The sequence below is a fragment of the Melospiza melodia genome, chromosome 2 (assembly GCF_035770615.1).
Source record: "Melospiza melodia melodia isolate bMelMel2 chromosome 2, bMelMel2.pri, whole genome shotgun sequence".
Classification (NCBI taxonomy): domain Eukaryota; kingdom Metazoa; phylum Chordata; class Aves; order Passeriformes; family Passerellidae; genus Melospiza; species Melospiza melodia.
Genome location: NC_086195.1, coordinates 137,799,453 through 137,823,522, shown reverse-complemented (window position 1 = coordinate 137,823,522; position 24,070 = coordinate 137,799,453). Strand labels below are relative to the sequence as shown.

Sequence of the window (24,070 nt, the reverse complement as noted above, 5' to 3'; positions counted from 1 at the left end):
TAAATTTAATCTTATGTTTCTGAAAGAGAATCAGTCTCTTCTTTTAAAAGTAAGGCAGAAACAATATACTTGTTAATTTGTAGAAGAAATGACTGAAAGAACAAAAATGTTTTCCCATGGTTCTCAAAAATAGAGAGAGGTTCTTTAGGATACAGATGCAATACAAGTCAAGAAAGAGTCACAACTCAAAAATCCCCTGGATATCCCACCAGGCTACCAAAACCAGTCCTGTTATACCCAACTTTTGAGGCAAGTGAGATAGATTTCAAGGTACTTACAGGACTTAAAACTGTAATACTAAAATAGAAAAATAAGTTTGACGGTATCTCCCAATAAAAGGACCCCCACTAAAACCATCAGAAATACAGATTTCATGCCAGTTTTTGAGAAAGAATATAGCATTGTGTGGGTACTACAACAGAACTTTGCTATGAGAAGCAGCGGCACTATGATATGAATGGGATTGCCCCTGAGAAAAAAGTTAAAAATAGAGCTTCGTACACAGCTAAAATGGGAGAAAGAAGCATGTCAGAAATAGCTACCAATCCACCAGGTTTTCATAAAGATTGGACAGTATGAATCTTACAAAATGAAAGCAGTCACAACTTCCCCTCTGCAAGAAATCTCTTCTTGGGGACTTAGGAATCTTCTTGGGAAATGTCGCCATTTCTAATCTGTGGGCCAGAGAAGACTTAGGAAGAGAAAGTAATGTACTTCTGAACAAGGTGATAAGAGATCTTTCTGGAGGGTTTGCTTTCCCCTCTTGCAAGAAAAGTTGGCCTTTTAATTTTTTTTCTTTATAAAAAGTTGCCATAGTCATCGTCAACAACAATGAAAAGTGCCATCAAAGGAAAAAAAACAAAAAACACAACAACAAACCCCACAACCAAAATTATCAGAAACACTGATTTATACTTTGAAGGGTTAAAAGCCAATCGCCTAACTTCAGGAGGTTTGGGACAGACCTGACAAGAACACTTAACAGATACCACTGTTATTAAACTCTGGCAAAACACATCACCTTCTCTGCTGCAGTGCTGCTCAATGTCCACTTTGGGACACGGCACACTTTGGGACAGAGGCCTAATGCCAAAATCCAAAGGCCTCGTGTCCTCCAATTGTGAAGCCATTGGTGCCCCGGCACCAAAGGTGTCCCATGCCACCCCCCATCCCTCATGTAAGTGGGTTTTTACTCTAAATAAGCCAACCAAAGCAGACTACCAGGCCGTGAAGAGTCTTGAAGCCCTCAGAGCACACTTCCGCGCAGCCGGAAATGAGGCTGTGAGGCATCATAGCCTCGAGGCTACCTGCACCTGAAGAAGAAAGAAAGACTGATAGCACTGAAAAAGTGTTTCCCAAGCTAACCTGGAAGTTGCCTGTGGGTCCCATGAAGACAACAAGCAGAATTGCAGCAAAGAACGTGACGTGTTTTGCCAGGCAGGGGTCTCTGTGGGCTGAGGGCACCAGAGCGCCCTCACAGGAGCAGTTGCCGCCAAGAAGGCTGGAACTAAAATGGCGGAAATCGCGCGAGAGTTCCCTGAGGCCGACGTCAAGTGGGCGCCTGACCTCAGAGATCTGAGTCTCCTGATTGGCCAGCAACCGCAATTGTGAAACTGAAGCCTGTGTGCTGATTGGCCCACCAGGATGAGGCAAGAGCCGTTGGGCCGCCTCCCAAGGCGGTCACAGTCCCACAAGGCCCAAGGAGAATGGCGGGAAAATGGCGGGAGGGCCGTGACGGGGAAAACAAAGACAGAGCAGTCATGGATGATTGCCATGGCTGGCTCCAGTTCTGTGAGCTGCCCCAGCTGACTGACTGCTATCCACATAAGGTCCCTGTAAATGGAATTCCTGCCTTTGAGGAATTCACAAGCAAGAAGATCATCACGAACAGCAACAAGATGGTGCAGCAGTGGTGTGGAGAGCAGTTCGACATGAGGGCGTTGTACAGACAGATCAATAGTCTTGTGGAGAACAACAAAATAAGAGACATGCCACAGATTATATACAAGCAAACATTATTCTTGATGAAAACAGTCAAAAATCCCATTTAGGGTTAGGAACAGGGAATGGGATTTGCTATACATTTACTATATGTTCTCTGTTTAGAAGATGGGATGGATGATGGGGCAGTACAGGCCTTATGAGGTCTGGGTTAAATTGATGGGAATTGGACATAGAGAGTCTGTAAAACAGATCTAAGTCCTTGTCCTCATCCTGGGTCATGCTCATTGGCCAGCAACCAAGTGTATCAAAGAAGTGAAGATGAGGAGCACAGAACTCCATTTCTCAACTAATTACATTTGAATGAAGACATTTGGCCCTCTCTTCCACTTGCTGGCTGAAAATTCACAGATCATTAGCAGATCTGGTAAGACCATCCAGGATGGAAACCATTGTTAACAGCTGCCAGAAGAGATCTGCAAGAATATTGACCCAAAATTGTCCCAATAACGCTCCTTAAAAGGTCAAGGCAGTCTTCAAACAGCTGCTCTGCTAGAGGAAATGTTCATTTATAGAGATCAATTCTCATCTGGTGCATTAAGAAATGGTCCTCAAAATATTCATGCACTGAAGAAACATCTGATAGCCTGAGATTTTCAGGTGGCATTTGCAGTTTCTGCTTCACCAAATTAAGTGCCATAAATCCTTTCTCATGTTTCATTTTGCCCCCTCCTCACCCTTCCAAACCCTTCTGAACTAGATTTCCTCGAAATGCTCCAAGTATTCTGCCCATATGCATCCTATTGCAGCATCTGCCCAGAAGTCGAAACGAATTACAAAATCACAAGGTTGGAAGAGACCTTCAAGGTCACAGAGTCCAACCTGTTCCCTGACACTTCAACTAAGCCATGGCACCAAGTGGCACATCCAGTCATTTTTAAAACACATCCAGGGATGGTGACTCCACCATCTCCCTGGGCACACCATTCCAGTACTTTAAGAAGATATGGCCTGTGCAAAATCCAAGTATTTACCACAAAAAAAAACCCCAAAAAACCCCAAAAAACCGCCCAAACTTCATGCAGCTTCTTCTAGGTCACCAAAAGTCTAAGCGAGAAAACCATGGTAAAATCAAGCAATCATAGTGCAAAATCTATCCTGGAGCTGTGAAATCCTTGAGATACTTCAATTTGACTGGAAGGCTGTGCGCAAACAGATTTAAGTGGGTTTTACTTACAGGGTAGCTCAGTCCAAACAACCTGCAGACCAGATGACCTTCCAACCTAGATTGATTCTAAGTGCCTCAAGGCAAGGCTAAAGTAGAGAGTTCAACAGCTGCTTTACAGCACTTAATACAAGCAGTCTTTGACAAAGACTGAGAAAATACTTCAGGAAATAGCATTGAATTCAATGTTTGAGAGCAACGGCTCTGTTGTTCAGCTTACAGACAATGCCACAAGGAGGGGGAGGGAAGTGGAGACCAGCAGGAGTTTTGCCATGCTAACAATGCACAAACAAAAGACAGGTGATCCCACAGAATATCATTTAATAATGGGGCTCTGGAACTCTCAGATCTTAGGGTATGCATGAGGTCAACTGTGTCTTGCTGAAAACGGCAGCACAAATTCCAGACTTGCAGAAAGGAAAGATGAAGACCCACACATGAGAGCAAAGACATAAAGGACTGCTGGATTTCATATTATAAGTGCCAAAAGAGAAACTCCTCCTGAGAATTCTCTCAGTTGTGAATTGATGCTTCCAGTGGTGTATTAGAGAACTGTTTTCCAGTTAAGTGTTAGCCTTGAAAAGGAGGAACAGACCTTTCTTTACTGCTTAGACAGAGTAATGAGAAAAGCAGTAAGGCATCATCTACTTCATGTCTTCCACCACAGGAGATCATAAAACAGATCCTATGCTTTTGGTAAAAGACAGAGCTGTTGCAGGACTGAATTCCTTGTGGATATTGGGTGCTTTCATCACAGGGCTGTTCAGCTCCAAAGGAAAAGCCGAGGACTTCTTGAAGGCACTGTGCAGCTGAGCAAGAGATCTCCAAAGATAACCAGATCACAGTGTCAAACCTGTTTCAGGATACAGAGCTTCAGCTGTGCATTCATTATGCATGTGCACTTCTGAAATAAGGGTGTGTTAATGCTCACAGATGAGTGGTACACGTGAGTAATTCTGACTCATCCCACAATTCCTGTGCCTCCAGGGCAATTTCTGTTTTCAGGGCAATATATGGAAGTAGCTAATCACTGAATACTGATGAGATTGTGTTCATTTGTGCTGAAAAGTCCCTTCTGTGGATGTTGCCTTGGTTTGGGCTTTTTTTCGTTAATTATGAAGTTCTCAAAGTCTTGACCACTGTTACACAGCACCACAGCTGAATACATAACAGTACAGAAAGGAGTAAAGCAAATTTTAAAGCATGCATAGGCAAATAGATGAATTTGATTTTGTTCACTCCCCTCATTCATGTCACCCAATGCATGCAAAGTTTCTGAGAAAAGGATCTTACAGAAAGCCATGCAAGGGTTTAAAACAAAAATGCAAACCTGAGCTGTATTTTAATTATTGGTTTAATTATTCTAATGCATAAACACTCTCAACTGTATTTTCTTTGATTATTATTATTGTTCTACAACCTCAAGCTAAACAATGTATGGAATTGAATTTTGCAAACCTTGTGAATCTTGACTTCCAAAATACATTTAAACTAGCAGAGATTGTTGCCTTAAAATCTGGTGTTTAATTATCAGACAACTCAAATTTATTTACCAGAAATAATATAAAAATGATAGTAAAATACATATTCTCATGATTTTCTATGCAAATATATGTTCATACATATAAATGCACATGCATCTGTATATATAAACATGAATGCACTGATTTATGTGTATCTGTAAGTCAGAATACACCCCTCAGGTTACATTTGCTACATCACTGCTTCGTTGAAATTCAGGAAATGGTTTACAGCACTACTGACCTTACATGATTAGTTCTGAAAGGTTTCCTTCTTTGTCACACTGATTTGTGGCAATCACCTTGCTGCTCTGAAGCCATAAATCTCTGCAGATATCATAGTATGCCTTTCTATATATTGGTATGCTATCAGGAACGGTGATGATCATTTATACTAGTGTGAAAAGACAGGAAATGCTTACGAGACACTTAGGAGTTCATTGTTCTCTGTTCAGATATGTATGACTATGGCTAGAGATAAAAAATATAAATTACATTTACATATTTATGAGCATTTTTATGCAATATCTTCATTTCGATTAAAATGCCATCAATATCCCTACATTACTATAATGAAAGTCAGAAATCTAACTACAAAGCACTTAGTTTTATCTTTTTCCTGAAAACTTCCCAAATTAAAGCAATTAACAAAATACAGCATGAGCAGTGCTGATTGATAAACAATGCATTTAGGTGTAAATTCAAAATTGTAAAGAACTAATCTGGCATACCATAGGACCTAAAGACATTTTTCTTTGTTTGGAGGAGCAGAAACAACCTTGGGAGAAAATGCGTGGGCTGCAGAACCATGCAATGCAAATTGAAGGGTGCAGGCAGAAACTCACCTCTAGCTCTGTTCTTTGTAGCAGCCACTGGAAGCAAGGAAAAGATTGCACAAGAAGAAGAGAACAAAGATAGATTAGACAGAAGTTTGAGCAAGCAAGAACACAGAGAAACTTCATCACTATCGATTCAAGGCTAACAAACACCATTTCTAAGATTATTTGACCTATTTATTAGAGACACTGCTGTGCTCTGAGAGAGTTCAGATCTATGATTCTGTCAGAAACTCAGCATTGAGAAGCTTGAAAATACACCAGAATACACACTCAAAAAAGCAAAGTGAGGATTGCAGAAAAATCACGGATCATTAGTTACAAGTAGGTGAGAACACATGCACACACATTAGTGAATTCTAAAACTTAAAGCACCATTTGGCTTGCCAAAAGTACATTCTTCAAACCTAAATCTTATGTCATCCCCTTGCTCATAGTTCTTAAAACATCATTTTTTCTGTGAAGGTAATGCAAATAAGCAACAGTTAATCTGCAGATACTCCAATGATTTACAATCTGCTACACGATCACTATTTTTCTTCATTGAAACCTCTAACTTCAGATTGTTCTTGCACCCTAATGGAACATGCAAACCAAAAAGAATGACGATATTTGAACCAACAGTAGCCAATGTTCAAACTCACAGAAAATAGGGACAGACATTACAGCCTTCCTTGAGTATCCTGAATCCACACAGTTTCATGCTGGTAGTATTTCATGCCCAGCAGGGTAACAAAAACAAACATTGTAGCTTAAAATGTTTCACTAACGACCACACTATCACCAAAATAAACAGAACCATCATTTTCTGAGGCTCAAGAACAAAGTTTTTAAAATAAAATATCACTCAGAATTCAAAGTTAGAATAGAATCACTCTGTTAATGAATTAAATTAGTCCAAAAGATGCCATCCAAACCTCTCTAAGTTCTCAAGCACACTCTGAAAAGGCATTAATTCAAGAGCATCGCCATGAAAAAAACCCCAAAATATGTAATTCTTCTTCTGCTGGCCCTCCTTGTAGGGCAGAACTACATTAACAATGCAAAGACAGCTACGCCTGAGACCAAAAGACATGAAAGAAAAGGAGAAAGACCAAACCCTTTTCTGGCGGCTTTGCTTCTCTTGGTTATATCTAAAAGGTTTGCCTGCTTCATTTTCTTCTTGTTTTTAGTCTGGTGTCTAACCAGTCAGTCTTTACTAAAATGAGCAAGTAGTGCATAGCAGTGAAGACCAAGTTGCTATATATGAAGACATTGTTGAAAAGCTGAAATTTTTAACTTTATGAATGCATCAAAATATCAGTTCCCTAGCTACCTTTCTAGTTTTAGATTTTTTCACTGATCCCTCCTTTATTTCCAAGTTCACCATTGTGACTTTTCAACATTCTCCTTGCAGTGAAAACAACACAAAAATTCCTGCTTTGGGGAGGTACAACGAGCGCAGATGCTTCTGCAGAACTCTTTCCATAGGGCTGTTTAATAAGACGTATTCACCGGCAAACCGCCCATAAATCTTACACATGCTAAAAATTGCTTGTGTAGTAAACAAAATTAATGATGCCATTCTAATTTTATAAGAATTGAGCAGTTTCTCCTTCATGCAAATCTAAGTTGATAATGAACGCACTGAGTTCATCAACCTGTTCATTTTATTACACTTCCCCTTTTCTTTTCCAGTCCCAAGAATTACATCTACATGAATGTATTATCACTTCTAGCCAGAATAATCACATAAACTTAACAAAGGTCTGGAGAAAACACTATCTCCCTGTCCCCACCAGAAATTTAAAAGACACAGGAGACTTTGTACTTAATTAAACAGAATAAAAAAATATGTTTTTTTATAAATAAACACATATATTAAAAAATATATGTACTTAAATGCCTCAGAATATATATACACACAGTTATATGCTTATGTAAGTGATATAATTTATGTGTATGGACACACATATGCATGTATATTAAAAGAAACCACACATTCTCCATATTGAGACAACTTTATTTTGGAGCATGTGCACTAAACAGAGAATTATTACCTATCAGTAAATAAAGAAAAGTATTAAATGAGATTGTACATTATAATTGGAAGTAGGACAGGTTACTAGGCTTGTTAGGCCAATTATAACTCTCTGCAAACCCACTAATAGAGGACCAGATGACAGTAACCTTCTCAAAAATGTCATGTTCAATACTTGTAAATTTTCCCATTGACAGCATGGTCCAATTACAAGTCAATTCATAAAGTTCAAACTACACAACAGCCAAATTAGATGAAAATGGTCTTACAAAGTATAATTCTGCCCACAGAAGGCAACTAGCTACAGCTGTTTCCATCTTTCTGATACTTAGCATGAAGGAAAATTCCCTTTCATTGCTATCATTGAGGTAAGTTTTTCTTTTTTTCAAAGTTGAAAGAACTTTTCTCTCTTCCCTTTTTACTCACCTTGTCACACTGTAAAAAGAAGACAATTTTCAACCTATATACATTATGTTTGAAAAATTTTACCCATCCCTTATTATTACATGAAAAGCCATAGAAGACAAGCATAGACAAATGTTTTGAAAGAGCATCATCAAGACTGAAATTTAGCAGAGGGAAGTTGAGAAGCTGAGATTTTGGCTGGAGCATCAGATATGGGAAAACTCAGCTTTTTATGCCCCATGTCAGTGACAAAAGACTGTAGGTTTCAAAAAACAACATAACAGTCAAAGAATCCACTTTTGCTTTAAATCTTAAGCAAGTCAGATGATTTATCCACATTTCACATAACACATTCTCTTTTTACCCACCTAGACTTCCTTGCTTCCTGACAAAAAATAAAACTCTTCAAGGTAGTGAGTCTACCTCACCTTAAAGTAGTATATGTATATATTGCTATCTCAGGACACTGATTTGAGACTTCTGTAATACAAATCAAATTGTTTAAGACTGGCCACTAATTATTTGTGGGCATAACATAACCTAAAATCTGCTGTATATGTCTGGCATACCTTCTTGGTCTAAATTAAAAAGCCAATCAATAAATGGATAAAAAGGAATGCCATCTGATATTTCCCTGTGTTCAGGGATATCTGGAACAAAAAAAGAACATTTTTAAGGGCACTTCTCTTTAGTGACCCTGTCTTGTCTTTCTTGGGAAAATTATTCTGGACAGGAAGGCATACTACAGAAAACTGTGACCTGTCACCTTTTTAGAACTCAAGGAAAATTTTTGAAGACCAGGGAAGAAATAAAGACAAAGCAGGTGTGCTGGTTATGCATTGGAGCCATTCACGGAAGTGACTTTCTAAGAGAAGCTGCTCTCAGTTTCCTCTGCATGCGACAAAAAACCAATAAGAAATTAGCTTTGAGAATTGACAATCTGTTAAACCACTGAGAAAGCTGGACATGCCTCTATGTAAAAGATGAAAAAATCCCTAGGAAGCTCTCTTTTCCTTCCTGCCTGAGAGCAGGTTACAAGGCTGGCCCTGCTCCCATCTCAGACAACAATCTGCAGGCAAGATATTAACTCTCTCAATGCAGAGAAACATTTAGAGACCTTCAATCCTCCCTCTGTTGAGAGAAAAGGACAGAGTGAGAACATGGAGAGGAACAACATGAAGACACCAAGGTCAGCGAAGAAAGAGTCAAGTTGCAGATAGGAGGGACAAAGAGATGCCTTTATTTTTGGGCTGAAATCCTCTAGAAAAGCTATCAAGAAGAAGGTAATTAATATATCAGATTCCTTTTCCCTGTAACTCATTGAAAGTAGGGGGTGATGAAGTGTTCAAATTGTAGATATGAGCAAAGGCCTCCATGCTAAAGTAAGCAGATGTTGCAGGAGATGTGATCTCCTGAGAAATTTGAACAGAGAGAGAGAGAGAGAAGAATGATGAAGACCCTTCTGCCCCCAGGAAGAGAAGAAGGTCTCTGTTCTCAGAGATAAAGAAAACGTTTGCTCTTGAACAGCTCATCTTTAAAATTGTACCCTGTAACTTGACATGGCCCATAAACACAGCTGTGAGAAAACTGTGAAAGATGGGAGGGACTTCACAATTACAGATACCTGGGCAGCTGTTATTTGTGGAAATTGAAACCATGAGAGAACTGTTTTCTTGTGGAGAAGTCCACAAGACTTCTCCATAACTGACAAGAGGAAATCCTCTCCTTAAGTGAATCAAAAAAAGACTATTCTAGAAGTGATAAACTGACTGAATTGTTTCTGTACACTGTTAGTGGGAAAGAAAAGGTTGTAGAGGGGAGGAGAAGTGTTCTAAAGGTTTTATGCTGATTCTTATTATTCTTTCTTTTAGGTAATGCTAATAAACCGTTCTTAATCCTCTTCTAAAGTTTTGAGCCTGCTTTGCCTTCCTCCCAGTCCTATCTCACACCAGGAAATTAATAAATAAATTCTAGTGGGTGCACTGAGCCCACCACAATAATTGGTGCATTGGCCAAGAAATCGCAACTTAGCAAACCAAAACCACTACAGGAGGAACAAAGACCAAATTATCAGAAGTCAGGTTGAAAGGCATGACAGAGCTATTAGATTTCTAGGTAAGGCCGAGAAATAAATCTCCTCTATTTTCTCTAGCAAGGTTAAACAGTATTGTATTTTTCAAGGCTCTTGTGGTCACAGCATTTGTAAAACAAAAGGACTGGCCACCAGGGAAAGGTCTGTGAGTGAGGGCATCACAGAACAGCAAGAATTCAAGGTCAGTGATGTCAGGGGAGTCCCACTATGAGAGATCTGGAAAGGGGAGGCAAACTGTACAGCTAAATTTCACAGAACAAATGCTTTTAGGGCATTTTTAAATCAGAAAAGTAATCCTGCTGTAGCTGTGCTGCTGAAAGGATCTTTTAAAAAATCATTGCCTGAATGTAAAAACTTAGATTCAAATTTCAAAAACCCTAATATACCCTTGCTTTCAAATATCAATAATATATTGTGCTTTATTTTCTGTGATACATCTTTCTGACTTCTTGCTTTTTGTATGCCAACAATTGTTAAATTACATTCTTTGATAAATGGTGGCTACAAGTTGTTCAATATTTTCTCCACACTCAGCCGCTCCACACTGTTCAATTTTGTAGACACTTTTAGACAGATTTGATATAGCTTTTATTTTATTTTTCTCTTATATGTGATTTATTATTCGATTTGGAGTTTTGTCTTTTGTCTTTGGAGAAAACCACATCCGTCCAATTACTTCAATAGCTCAATAAAATAAAAAAAGGGAAAAAGCATTTCCCCCAGATATCCAACTAACCTTTTTATTTCAAAAAATAAGGGGAAATAAAAAGTAAAGTGAAAGGATTGAGGTCAGTCTTGTTCTCATTTCATCTCATTTCATCAACAGTAAAATATTTCAATTTTATAATGAGTAAATACTCTATTCAAGAAAAACTGAGATGAAAGTCACATTCATGAAGTACATTGCCTTGATTTTCTCCCAAATTCAATAACCCACAGTTCCAGCAATTCTAGAGGTCCTCTATTTTCAATAAAAAATTAACACATTACAAGTCACATGGATGCATTTATTCATCTGTATTTTTACTCCAGCCTTAAAATCTTTTAGGATCATGAAAAATGATCAGAGAAGCACCATAAATAAACATTCCCCACTCCACAAAGTAGGAGGAAACAACAACAACAACCACACAGCCCAGTTCTCCAACACATCCAACATATAATTCAGATTACTTAAAAAAAAAAAAAAAAAAAACAAAAAAAAACCACCAAAAAACCTACTTATTTTTACACTACTGACATTTAGAATTTTCTTTTTCATTTTAGCATGATGATGAGGATGACAACAACTGCATTTTTTCCCTTTGGATAAACAGACGGATTATCACTGATCATTTAGGTCACCTAAATGCCAGCTCTGAATCTCTGACTGGAAAAGCTCCTCTGTGTGACAGAAGGCCTTAGCAGGATCATTTCCTCCAGAAAATAATGCAAATTATTGGGCTCTCACAGACTAAAGACCCATTCAAACGAAGATACCCACAGGTGCTGCAATGCAGAATCCTTCCCACCCTCCTTTTCAGAACCAGCATTTCCCAAAAGCCACTGAAGGAGAAACAAACCACCACCATCACCTGAAATTCACGATGGGAATTTGAGTCTCCTGCACTCAGGAAGACATTGCTGCTCAGGAAGACACTGCCCCTCAAAAAGTGGCCAACAGATGACACAAAAACATTGGATCTATATTTGTTGGCTTCTAATTTTCTGATCTTTCCTTTATTGCTATAACTTTGCATTTTATAGTGAATATAATTTTTATACATAAGTTTTGCACAATCTTCTCATGGAAATTCCTAAAAAGTCACATGGTGGCATTTGCATATATAACCAGAATCCATACATTCTTAGATAAGCCTTCCTCTCTTTGTGTATACAACCATTAAAAAACTGTGCAGTCATGCATATGTAACTAAATAGAATTCAAACACATGACCTTCCATTATTCTATTTATTCTGTGCTCTCTCTCTGCATCATTGTATCTACAACACAAGTTCCAAAATGACATCAGGTAATTTCCCTCAGAATCATAAAATAGTCTTGAAGATACAACTGAAAAAGGGGACAAAAATGCAAATGGGAAGGATTCTGAGGATGTCAGCCACTGCATCCTGCGGTTTGAAGCATCATGACTTATCTTTGGACCCCTCCTTATAGATTGCCTAATATAGTGTTAAAACCTTTGGTGATGGGGACTTCAGAAGCTCTCCACATCACCTCTTTCAGTGTCCAGCTGTCTCTCTCAACAGTAAATTGTTTTGCTGTTATATAACCTAACCATTACATGTAGGAGACTGGTACAATTCCTTCCTCCTTCTCACACCTTCCAGGAGTGCAAATTATAGAATGCATACTTCTTACATGTAACTCTTTGCAAACCTGAAGATTTATTATTCCTGTTGTATGGTTAAAAGTAATCTAAACTTCCTCAAGATAAGTTTTCCAAGTAGCACTTCATTGACTTCCTCAGTTTTAAAACTGTGACTAGATTATGACATGCAACAACATTTATTATGCAGTACTAATCACAAAATACTGAAAAACATGCAGCTCCATTTTCTTCCTGAAAAGTAGAGTATAAACATGGTAATTTTGTTCTCAAACTCATTATGACTGGCATGATGGAGATCAGCAAAGCATCTTATAATCTAAACATCACTAGAGTTCAGGATTCCAGCTGTAGCTGATTCACATTAGCAGCTGGAAACACATCACACAGTATATTACAGGATAGTAAAACTAGAAGATGAATGTAATCATGTCCTAAAGGCCCCTCTTAAGAATATTGAGTTAAAACTATTTGCCCATCCCAAAATGCCAGCTTCTTGCATGTTTTAATGCAGCTGGATGTGTAACTCCTACAAGCAATGCAAGTTGCTACTAAGCAATTTTATCATAAGCTGGGTTTACATAAAACATCAAAGAAATTTCACTTGCAAATCAATAATTCAACTCATGAAGAAGAGAAAATACAATTTTTATATTTCATTTTACCAAGGTAACAGAATGCTTTAAGAAGCATGTATAAAGACAACTCTGGAGTAGTAGAATTAAGCACTGCAATAGGCTGTAAGCTGGGTTGTATCAGGCAGAGATACAAGTGCCCAGTTCTGCTCTCAGATCACTTTCCCAGTTATTTCAAAACTTAAACCAAATATTTGAAAAGCTTTAATACTCATTCATCCATCCTCTCAAAAAAGCTATGAAAATTGTTAGTAATACAGAATGTGTGTGCACACAAACATGTCCCGCTTCTGTGTTTTTGTCAGGTTTCCAGAGTAAAGAGAAAGGAAAAGATCCTTCTTGGAAAGACTTAGCAAAGTATTTGTCTGCCATCAGGTAACTGCGACTGGGCACAAGCAGCTGTAAGCAGTGAGCTTTTGTCTCTTCACATCTGCAGATCAATACATACAAAACATCTCCAATAATGCCTCGTCCATTTTACCCAATCCAAGAGCAACCTGTGACATTAATATGTCACATAGGTTTGGTTTTTGATGAAGTATATACTATCCTACATTATCACAAAGAGAAATTTCCTGGGTCTACCATGCTCATATACATTCCTTTCTGGTCACAGTCCACAGGTCTGGTAAACCACAAAAGTTTAAAGTATCTTGTATCTGAAAATAAGCTCCTATGCAACCTGCATGAAACAAACAAACAAAACCAAACAAAGAAAACCAACAAGAAAATCCAAACCCAAGCAAATTAAAAAAATAAAAACAAAACAAAAACCCCAAAACAATAAAAACCAAAACAAAACAACAACAAAAGCAAAAACCAGACAAACAAACAAAAAACAACCCAAAAAACCCATCCAGAGCAAGGAGCAATGCAGGCAGACAAGCAGCTGGGGTTCTCCTTATATTACCTCTGCTTACAACTGAATCATCTACTGAAAGCTCTAAGATGATTATCAAAAGGCAGCTGGTGGTTTTTGCATGGTTACTGTCCCTATTTATTTATTTATTTTAAATTATAGGCATTGGTATCTCTGTGTAAGTGTTATAATACAAACATACAGATAATCTGTATGAAATGCTTTTTTAATAAGGTTAATCTATGTATTAAGGACCACTGGGGCAATGCCTGAAGCATGTAGAAACAAGCACATATCTTAAAGGGCAGACAATTAAAACCTTAAAAGGAAAAATATTTTTTGTATTCCCCAAATATTATCCATTTAGGCTTTTCCAGATACTAAGAGACAAGCTTAGAATACTGACAAGATTGATGAAAGAAATATCATAATTAACACAGTGCAGAGCTCAGACAATTAGGTTTTCTTAGGTTCAGATGGACATCTATGACCTAAATCTAAGTACTTCTATAACTGAAGAATTGGAATTTCAGTTCCATCAGCAAATCAAATATTTTTTCAGACCCCTAAATACAAAAAAATATAACCCCTTACCCCAAAATAGTACTAACCACAGTCAAATGACTCTCTTTCAAACACACACATTGTCATTTAACCTTATAAACATGGTAGGAAAAGATATTGCATTCTATATTATTTATTTACAGTATATATCCCAGTTTAGATAATGGAGAACATAAGGTGAATCTCTCAATTCTTTCAAAATGCTATTAGGAAAATAACATTAAAATAAAAAAAAAAGACAGAAAAAAAAAATCAAAACTCTTGCATTTTTTAATGTGATTTCCTGTTGTTTTGTTCTATTTTTTCCTAACAGTTCATGAAACACAAATAAAGTGAAAAAAAAAACAAAAAATTAAGACTGCATGCCATACCCAAAGTTCAAATATTTAACTGCAATTTATCATCTGCTGCCCATAATCATGCAAAAAAAAAAAAGGATAACTACTATATTTTTCCTTTTATGTACCTTGAAAAAGGACTTCAATACTGGAAACAGAAGAGTCATAACACCACACCATTTTGTCAGCCAATATCAAATTTGATGCCTTCTTGGCAAGACTTAATAAGCAGAACTTTTGTAGATTGGGAGAGACATGTAAATGAGGAATTATTTTTATAGAAATTCACAGTCCAGAGATAAATTTCATCCTTACTATTGCTCTTTTTGCCCTGACACCATTTTACATGCATATCTGAAATTTCAGCTTAGTAATCAATTACTCATAATAAAAAACAAAAAACCAAACGAATACTATTTCATTTCCTGTATACAGTTCTAATCTTGTCCTAAAGTTTTAAATATATATGTATATGTGTGCTGAATATATAAAGTAATAGAGTTACTCAGCTCAATTACTCATCTACAGTTACTCAGCTACAATTTTCTCACAGTTATGAAAAATACAACTGAAAATTCACAAATCAAATAAATTCACAATTCAAGACTTAAGATTTCGTGCCCACTTTTTTATATAAAGAAACACAAGCCAATAATTACAATGAGATGGGTGAATGACTACTAGATTCTACAAGCCTATACCTGCACATTCAGAATATGAACACTCATAAAACAGCCATTATGTTTTTCAGAGAGGAAAAAAGAACCCCAAAAGAGTATCAATTCATAATTTCAAACATTGTTTAGAAACCTTAGAAATTAAAGTTTAAAAAAAAAAGCAATAATTGTTCCACATATTATACTTTTAATATTGACAAGAGGCCCATTTTGATTTGCTCTGAGCATTAAACATATTTCTACTCCTCCTTGCATTATCCTGCCACTGTACTGAAATTATTTGTAGGTAAGAGCCATTTATGAACTGATCTATGTTTACAGCAGATGTACACATTTGGCCACAGCTCAAAACCAGAGCAGATACATCTCATGGACAGATCAGTTTTGCCAGAGAGTCATCAAAAAAAGGATTTATTAGAGAAGATCTTTAGCAGGGTGTGTATTCATAGTGAAAATGTAGTCAGCACATGCAGCTGGCAAACAGACACATCAACAATGGTCCATGGACCACTGTAGATGCAGCACCAAACAAGAACTTCTGAGTGACTAGAAATAAATGAAGGGAGAAAAAAACATTTTGCAAGTTCTGCTGCTTTGGTAGAATGAAAAGGAAAAGACCAAGGATTTTAGTTTGTATGTAGCACAGGGTTTTAAAAACTGAGTCTAGGACAGGTGGTGAGTTAATACATTAAGTGGAAAATTATAGATGACCAAAAAAATAAAAACATTTCTTCAAAGCCAACAAGAAAAATTAAAATACAGGGAGGTAAAAAAGAAATGTGTACAGTCAATTGAAAATGGAAAAGGATAATGTGGAAAGATGACAAGATGAAATACTTTCGAGAAACTTTTGAAAAGTATCACAAAAAACAGCATTTTAGGAAATTAAAGTCTAAGTCTAGTCAGAGTGATTCTTCAGGTAATCTTCTTAGTTAAGACTTAGGAACTAAACTATTCTCACTACTCATACAATGACAAATGTGTTATGGTAAAGAAACAATTTGGGAACTCTGTTTATTTCTGAATTGTACAGCAGCTGCATTTGAGTCTTCACTGTACTTTGACCCCCAATGTGAATTTTATAACGTGCCTGAAGGACATATGCCAGACAAATAATTTCTCAAGGTATTCCTCAGCAATACAGTCTGAAATCCTACTGGAGAAACAAACAAACAAATTCCAAAAATGGATACACACACAGCCCCCATATCCCTCACTCCCCCAGACACCAAACTAGTCTGCAAGGCAAATAAAAAAGACACTATTGGGTATTTCTAACTCGTTCCTTGACATCTCTGCCAACATGCATCTTCTAGACAACATTATTACACAATTACACTGAGCTAAACAAGCACACAGACTCCCTTTAGAGCAGAAATAGCGTTTACACCCAGTGTTTAGCTTCAATCATCAGTGGAAAGGGAAGAAATGGTACCTGTTTGTAGCACAAAACTGCACAATAAAAGATAGTGAGCGAAAGAAGGCAAAAAGGAGGGAGGTGTTGCTGGTTTTGCCTGGCTGTCAGGGCACAGCCCAAAGACATTTGTAGTTCTGTGAATGAGTACAGAACAAGCTCTGGCTGTTAACAAGTGCCCTGCAAGAGTCAACCAGATCTTCAACAACTAAGTGCGTAGCTCAGCAAATATTGCAGGCATGTTCTTGCCTTGCACACCTCTTGGAGCCCACCAAAGCAGACAGGAACAACAGAACATCCTCACAGTTATCCCAGGAAACTAAAGAAGCCTTTCAGGACCATTTCTGATCACTTCAGCCACACAAGTCCTTCCCATTCAGCACAATCCTTGCAGTTCAGAAGGAGTTTGCACATGCAGTCAGCCGCTGCATAAATAGAAACTGGCAACACAACTATGACTACTCCTCCTTAAAAACCTCACACGCCTTCTCTTCAAAGAGATTTATGAATAATAGGAACTAAATAATTCATGGCACTGCAGATGCCAGTCCAAATAGCCTCTTCCTTTTTAAGGTTTCAGTTTGTAGATGTGTGATCAAAAGCCTTCATCAGTCATGATAGTGGCATTTGTACTCAGTCCAAACAAACCGTATTTGCATCTGAATGTCTTCCATTGAAATGAGAGATGTAATATGCAAGCCAAGTTCCAACTAAAAGGCATTTTATGCTATTTAAATTCAGTCAAATTAAAGGCTGAATGCAACCTAAAAGGTCTACTCTCAGAACAGTAATTTGACACATCATAAATAAGACGCGTGTTTTTGTTAAGAGGGCCTTAGCACTTGTCTGAAAATTTTACACAGCATCCTAACAGTGCTGCCTCCTGAGGGATAATAGAGGAAAATCCTATATAAAAAGGAAGGAAGTAAACAGAAAACCCACTGGCAAGTAGTGCAAAGGTTCAATCTACTCATACACAGCTATAGGAAATCACAAAACCATTTAGACTGGAAAAGACCTCCGAGATCATTGAGGCCAACCTTTAAAATCAAGCAGGTAAAAGCAGTTGTTTTGTGAAGGCAACACCAACATGAAAGATCTTGCCACTACATTTTTAAGCAAATAGGTACACCTTGGACACCAAATTTTCCCCCTGTTTTATTAATCCTATTGATTAGTAAAGCGAGGATCACTGTTGCCAGGTCCATTGCTCAGGTTTGCTACTACACTGAAAACTACCACAAGAATACCTCAAAAGAATTTAAAAAACGGAAAAAAAACACAGTCCACAAAGATCACAATTAGCAAATGGAGAAGAATTTTACGTCAGCAAGGGAAAAAGCTGTAGGATTAGATTAAAATTCTTGCTCTTGCCAAGGGGAAATATATACAACTCTCATAAATTGAGGTCAATACTAATTTTAAAAAGACTATTAAGAGCCTAGAATGTCCTGAAATGAACCTTAGTGGGGATAAACAAGATAATTCTTTTAAACTGTCATGGGGGTTTACTGTAAATCCTTTACATTTTTTCTAAATTTTTGTGAGAGGCTCTTCCTATTGTATTTAATAATGACATGTTTTGATGCAAGAAAGAAGCAAAATATTATGTATGATCTCAAACTGAAACATGTCTCAGGTCAGTATGTTTATTTTAAGTCCATCTTGTTTGGAGTTTTTTCCTGTTTGATTGGCTTTACTAATTTATTTTTTTTTAAGGAAAAAATATATCTTTTTTATTTGAAGATATGAGGACCACATGAATCAGTAATCCAAAATATATTATATTGAGGTCTTAATTTTAAAGTCCTTACATTTAATTTAGTGATTTGTATTTGCACCACGCATGAGACACACTACAAGGAGTCCAATGATGCTCATGTTAAATAATACACAATATTAATTAAAGTACTTAAATACTTAAGGTAACACTACCTTTGAAAGGAAGAGTTTATGTGAGCAAAAGGTAAGAGGAAGAAGAGGAATTTACTCCAGGAATGAGACTATTCCACAGGTCCTCTACAGACCTCTCAGGAAAACAACAAGGAATGGCTTGTGGCAGACTCGCACAACACAGCACCAGCTCTGTGAATGCTAATGAGCAAAGCCAAGGAAAAATGCTGGAGCATCAGATATTGGAGGATGACACTGATGGGGGCAGATGTAGAAAAATGATTATCAACTTCAGACCCCCTAGAGCAGCATGAATGAAATCACATCCTTGTGTTCTGGGAAATAAAACAGGCAACTTGGATAGAAATAAAGACAGCCTTTAATTATCGAAAAGTAAATTGGGAGCAGCCCATGATAATTCAGAAGTGGAGTTATTATAGAACACAATGCAGAGTTAATTCAGAAATCAGTTTGTTCAAAAGCATCAACAGCTGGCTTTAATAACAGACACAATGAAGAAAAGCTCCAGACAGGAGATTATTGAGCAATTTCAATCACATTATTAGATTTACAGCTACACAGTGGCAAAGACTCTGTAAGTTAGAGTTATTTAAATAAAGGAAAACAATACTTTGGATTGATGAGCTCCAAGAGTGTCAAGAAATGAATTTTACAGCATTATTTTGTCCAGTTGTATTTCAGAGATTACTTATTATGCTTTTACCATGCCAAAAGCCAACTTTCCCATTGCTTCATCACTTTAAAAATAAAACAAATGCTGTTGTGTCACAAGACCAATATATCATTTGAATGAAAAAAATGCTTTAGCATCAGAAAAGGTGCCACTTTCTGATGTTTCTATTTATATTCATTTAGATTTCCTTCAGAAAATTCTCTTATTGTTTTTTACTATTTTATAATTGAAGCATATGATTATAATTGGGAAAGTATGGAAAGAGCACAATCAGGTTATCAAAGTATTATAGCCAATACCACTAGCAAAGCAAAAATAGTGGATGACTCTAAGTTTAGTCAGAATGACTGAATAATTTATTAAGTGTTATAAACCAAACTTTGTGAAACACATGAAAAATTTTACATATAAAATAGGCAAAACAAATACTGTAGTGCCATAACTTGTTATGCATATACCAGAAATTAACAGTTTAAAGTTGTTTTTTTTTAACTTGTTTGGTTTGCTTTTTAAAGGAGAAGAATAAGACTCTGTTGTTCAGGCAAACTCCTGTCTTACATCTTTCTAGTTAACCAGGAATCTTTACAGCTAAAAATTTACTTTTAGAAATATTCTTTTGTCCATCCAATTTAGTTTTTGGTCATCATCTTAGTACAACAGTACAAGACAAGTGATATTCTGAAAACAGACAAATAATAATAATGTGAACACCAAACACTGGTGTTCTAAATAAGTGCATCAGGCCTGCCTAAGGACTGACTGACAAAAACTAAATACCTAAACCAAGTTTGGTGATATTGTTCTGAAGTCAGGGAATGGATCAGGACAGACACAGCAACTTGACACCCTGCTGGTTATCACATGAAAGACAAATATTTGTAGTTTCTCTCCTCATATCACCATGAAAACCACATAAACACTTGGTTAAGCTGTCAGGCAGCACATTAACAATAAAATACATTCTCATGTATTTTAGTATTGATTCCCAGTAAGGGAAAAAGTAGCTCTAGGATAAGAAGAATAACATGGCAAAGATGATGCTTCAAAGCACAATTTCTGAAACCTACATAAACATTATCTGAAGACTATTTTATTCCACCTTCCTTCTCTCTGCTTTAACCCACAACTGAAGTACACATACAGAAAAGAGAGATTACCATGGCATTTTCCTTGCTTAAACAATATTTTGACAAGTTTCAGTTCATAACAATACTTTCAAAAAGAAAAACAAAAGAGCTTCTACAGTCAGCACATTATCTACCAAGCTACACTGAGAACCAAGTACTCTAAGCTGAATATTGTTTCAAACTGCAATTTCAAATTAGATTCCCTTCAAAGAAACAAAAAGAATGCTGACAAAAAAGTGTCACTCAAGGTAAAATGCTGGTATCAGTTCTGTGAGAAGCTGTCAACCACAAAGTAATACAAGTATAAATATTTGGGCTCTAAAACAACTTATGGCAAACATACAAGTGCTAAATCCATATCAGACTCAGGATTTTTTTTTTTTAATTCTGCATTTCTAATACTGTAAGGAACAGAAATATCATTCGCACAGAGACAGCACTGCATGACCTTCCATATTTCATCACATGGCAAACAATGCCAGAGATATTTTCGCTACCAAGTGTTCCTCTGCATAAGTTGAAATATGTAACATAAGGATAAAGTACATATCAACAACAGTTGATCGGAAAATTTATTGGAAGCCACGAAAAAATCCATCTATCATGAATCATATTAATACATACATTTATTTGTTGAAAAGCAACTTTTTTTAGTTAACACAGGTTTTCCTTCTACAATTCTAACACTTTGTTTCCTTTAAGGATCTAAGTTTCCTATTCCTTTTTCTTTTGTCTCCCAAGCAAAAGAAAACCACCAGTCTTTCAATGGATTTTACATGGTTTTCAATCAGCACTGTAATCTGTCATTCAGAGAGAAAGGGTAAGAAGGAAAATATTTGGCCTGTGTAACATGAATGAATGAAAAAGTATTTTAACAAAAAGTATTCATGTAAGAAGCAAATTCAAGCTAAAAAAGTCTATTACCCACTGAATATGACAGGGATATTTCTATTGACTTTAGTAAGCTATGAATCAAGCAATAATTATACATTAGATCACTGAAAGAAAAATAACAGTGATTTAGAAAAAATAAATGGAAAAAAGGAAATAGCCCTAGAATAACCCGTATAATCTGATATCAACCTTGGCTAGGTGAAATTGCATTTTTCAGCATCCTGTAATGCTGCAATTATCAGTAGTCACATGCATATATTATTATATACTTAGCAGCCAAGATGGATGATCATTGTACGTTATAGACTCCTGATAAAATAAATTAACCGAGAAATGTTATCAGAGAGAATATTCAGAATAAATAAACCAAATTTCCTCAAAGACTTGCTGCCCAGACAAAGCGATGACTCATAAAAGAAGATCCAGGAATCAACAGACAACCAACACTGTCACAGCAAACAGCCACCTCCCAAAGTTGATATCAGAAAAACAAAATAAAATGGGATTTCTAAGAAGCAGAGCAAGCAGCCATAACATTGTCTCTCTCTTGACAGGTATCACGTGTAGCTGAGCTGTTGCTCACATCAGTTATTCTGGAAACCAGTTTAAAAAGGGAACCTCCAGGAAGGTGATCACTGGCTGTCAATGCCATGATTTCACTCCCCAAACTGCCACGTGCCATTTCATACTCCAACCCTAAAACCCAGGAATGCATTTACTAAGAAGTGGCATGCAGCTTTTTCAGGGAATTAAGTTTCTAAAAGCTGTGTTGTTCATTCAAGCAGCGATGCTAGATTTTGGGAAGGGTTAAAGCACCAGCTTTAGATGAACACAGGGTCTTTTGTATATATTTAATTATAGGTAAGAAAGACAGATGAAGGTCCTCTTCAAGCTTAGTGCCACACTGAGTGCACAGTCATCAAAACTCCATGAAAATCTATATTAGCAATAATCCCAGGTAATTTAAACACATGAAGCTCAAAGCACTGGAGATGATATTAGAGACATAAAAGTATAATAGTAATAAGGAGCATTAAATACCAGAAGATAATCACCTTGACATCATACATTTTTTTAACATTAAGCCTTTTTACATTGGGACCATTTTGAATTAAGTGACCATAAATGTGAATGAATGTTCCTTTCCTCTATCCAAACCCCAAGCAGTTGTGACTCCCCCTCCCCTTTTATGCCAGTACATTTCAAACTACATGGAGAATTTAATGAAGAAACAAACGTAGCTGAAACCCATTTCTTAGCATTTCTGTTGTGGCTTCAGTTCTCTTTTTGAATTTAATCAGCACCTAAATTTCTTTCATTGTACTTGACTATAACTGAGATGCACTTCACTCTCACAAAAACACATCTTAACCTGGCCTCACATCTTGAACCTGAAAATATTTTATGAAGTGCATTACAGTTAATATCAGGGATACTGAATAGCTCTCAGATATAATCTACACTTTGTCTCATAAATAGAAATTGACTCTAACATGAGAAAAACAAAAAAAAATAGCACACAACTTGAAACTTTCCCACAAACAGGAGATGCTTAAGATGATTTTAATTAACTCAGTGAATTTGCTGAATATGATTGAAGGCTAAATTTCAAGTTTTAGCTTTAGGAGAACAAATTTTTGACAGATCATAAATATGGTATCAGTAATATAGCGACTTAAGGCAGATCACAAGATTACTGTAATTTATAGACTTTTTGTATATTTGGACTGAACTGGACCATAAAGAATGTGCGAGGCTGGGAGGAGGGGGGTATGGGAGGATGGAGCCCACTTAATGCAAGTAATTGGTCAATTAATTTATCAACTGTGAAAAAAGTATAAAAAAATAATGAAGGGCCTAGTTAAACTACCCAATTTCTTTTGAACTTTATTCCCAGAGTGTGAAAAATCTGTTACTATGAAATCATGTTAAACTTTCCACTGCAAAAAGGAGCCAATTTCCAAGGCAGTGTTTAATTAATTTATGGAGTTACTGCTGTGAAAGTTCATTGAGACAAATACTAAAGCTGTTTTTTAAGAGGGTTGGATAATTTTCTGATGATAAACAACAGTGGCAGCTTTGTAAGCAAAGACAATGATTGTAAGAGTAATTAAATCTCGTGCTTCAGGATACAAAATAGAATCCCTTTATTCCAAGTCCAGCATGAACTATTAGTGATAGCATTTTCTTTAACTCATAAATGTTAACTCTTAGGTCAGCTGTGTTGTTTGGCCACCTTTTAACCTGTTAGCCAGTGTCAAGAGAAATCCATGGGTTAACTCAGTACGGAAGTGGCTGTATTTCCATTTCTAAAAATACATTTGGGCACTACAGTGTAATATTCATGCATTATTTCCTGCTGTTATATTTCAACATCTTCCTCTCTGCTAAAAAAACTTGAATAAACTAAAACTTTAGAAAATGTGAATAAGAGCTTTTTATCCAGAAAAAAACCTAACAAAAAAAAAACCCAAAAAACCAAAACAAACAAACAAAAAAAAAAAAAAAAAAACCCACAACCAAAAAACAATAAAAAGGAGGCAAAGTGGAAGGAAGGACACATATGTGGAAAGGAATAAAATTGTTCAAAATTTGACTCTCCTTTC

General features: G+C 36.6%; 1 protein-coding gene across 3 annotated transcripts in view; it reads right to left on the bottom strand.

Moving 5' to 3' along the window:
* Positions 1-24,070, bottom strand: part of CADM2 (cell adhesion molecule 2) — a 572,300-nt gene that overhangs the window by 196,328 nt on the left and 351,902 nt on the right. For 2 of the 3 annotated variants that reach the window (XM_063150069.1, XM_063150071.1), the window contains exon 2: positions 5,532-5,558. The exons of the other annotated variant lie outside the window; for it this stretch is intronic. In XM_063150069.1, the coding sequence (XP_063006139.1) occupies positions 5,532-5,558 (27 nt within the window). The remainder of the gene's footprint in view (positions 1-5,531; positions 5,559-24,070) is intronic. 3 annotated transcript variants of the gene reach the window in all.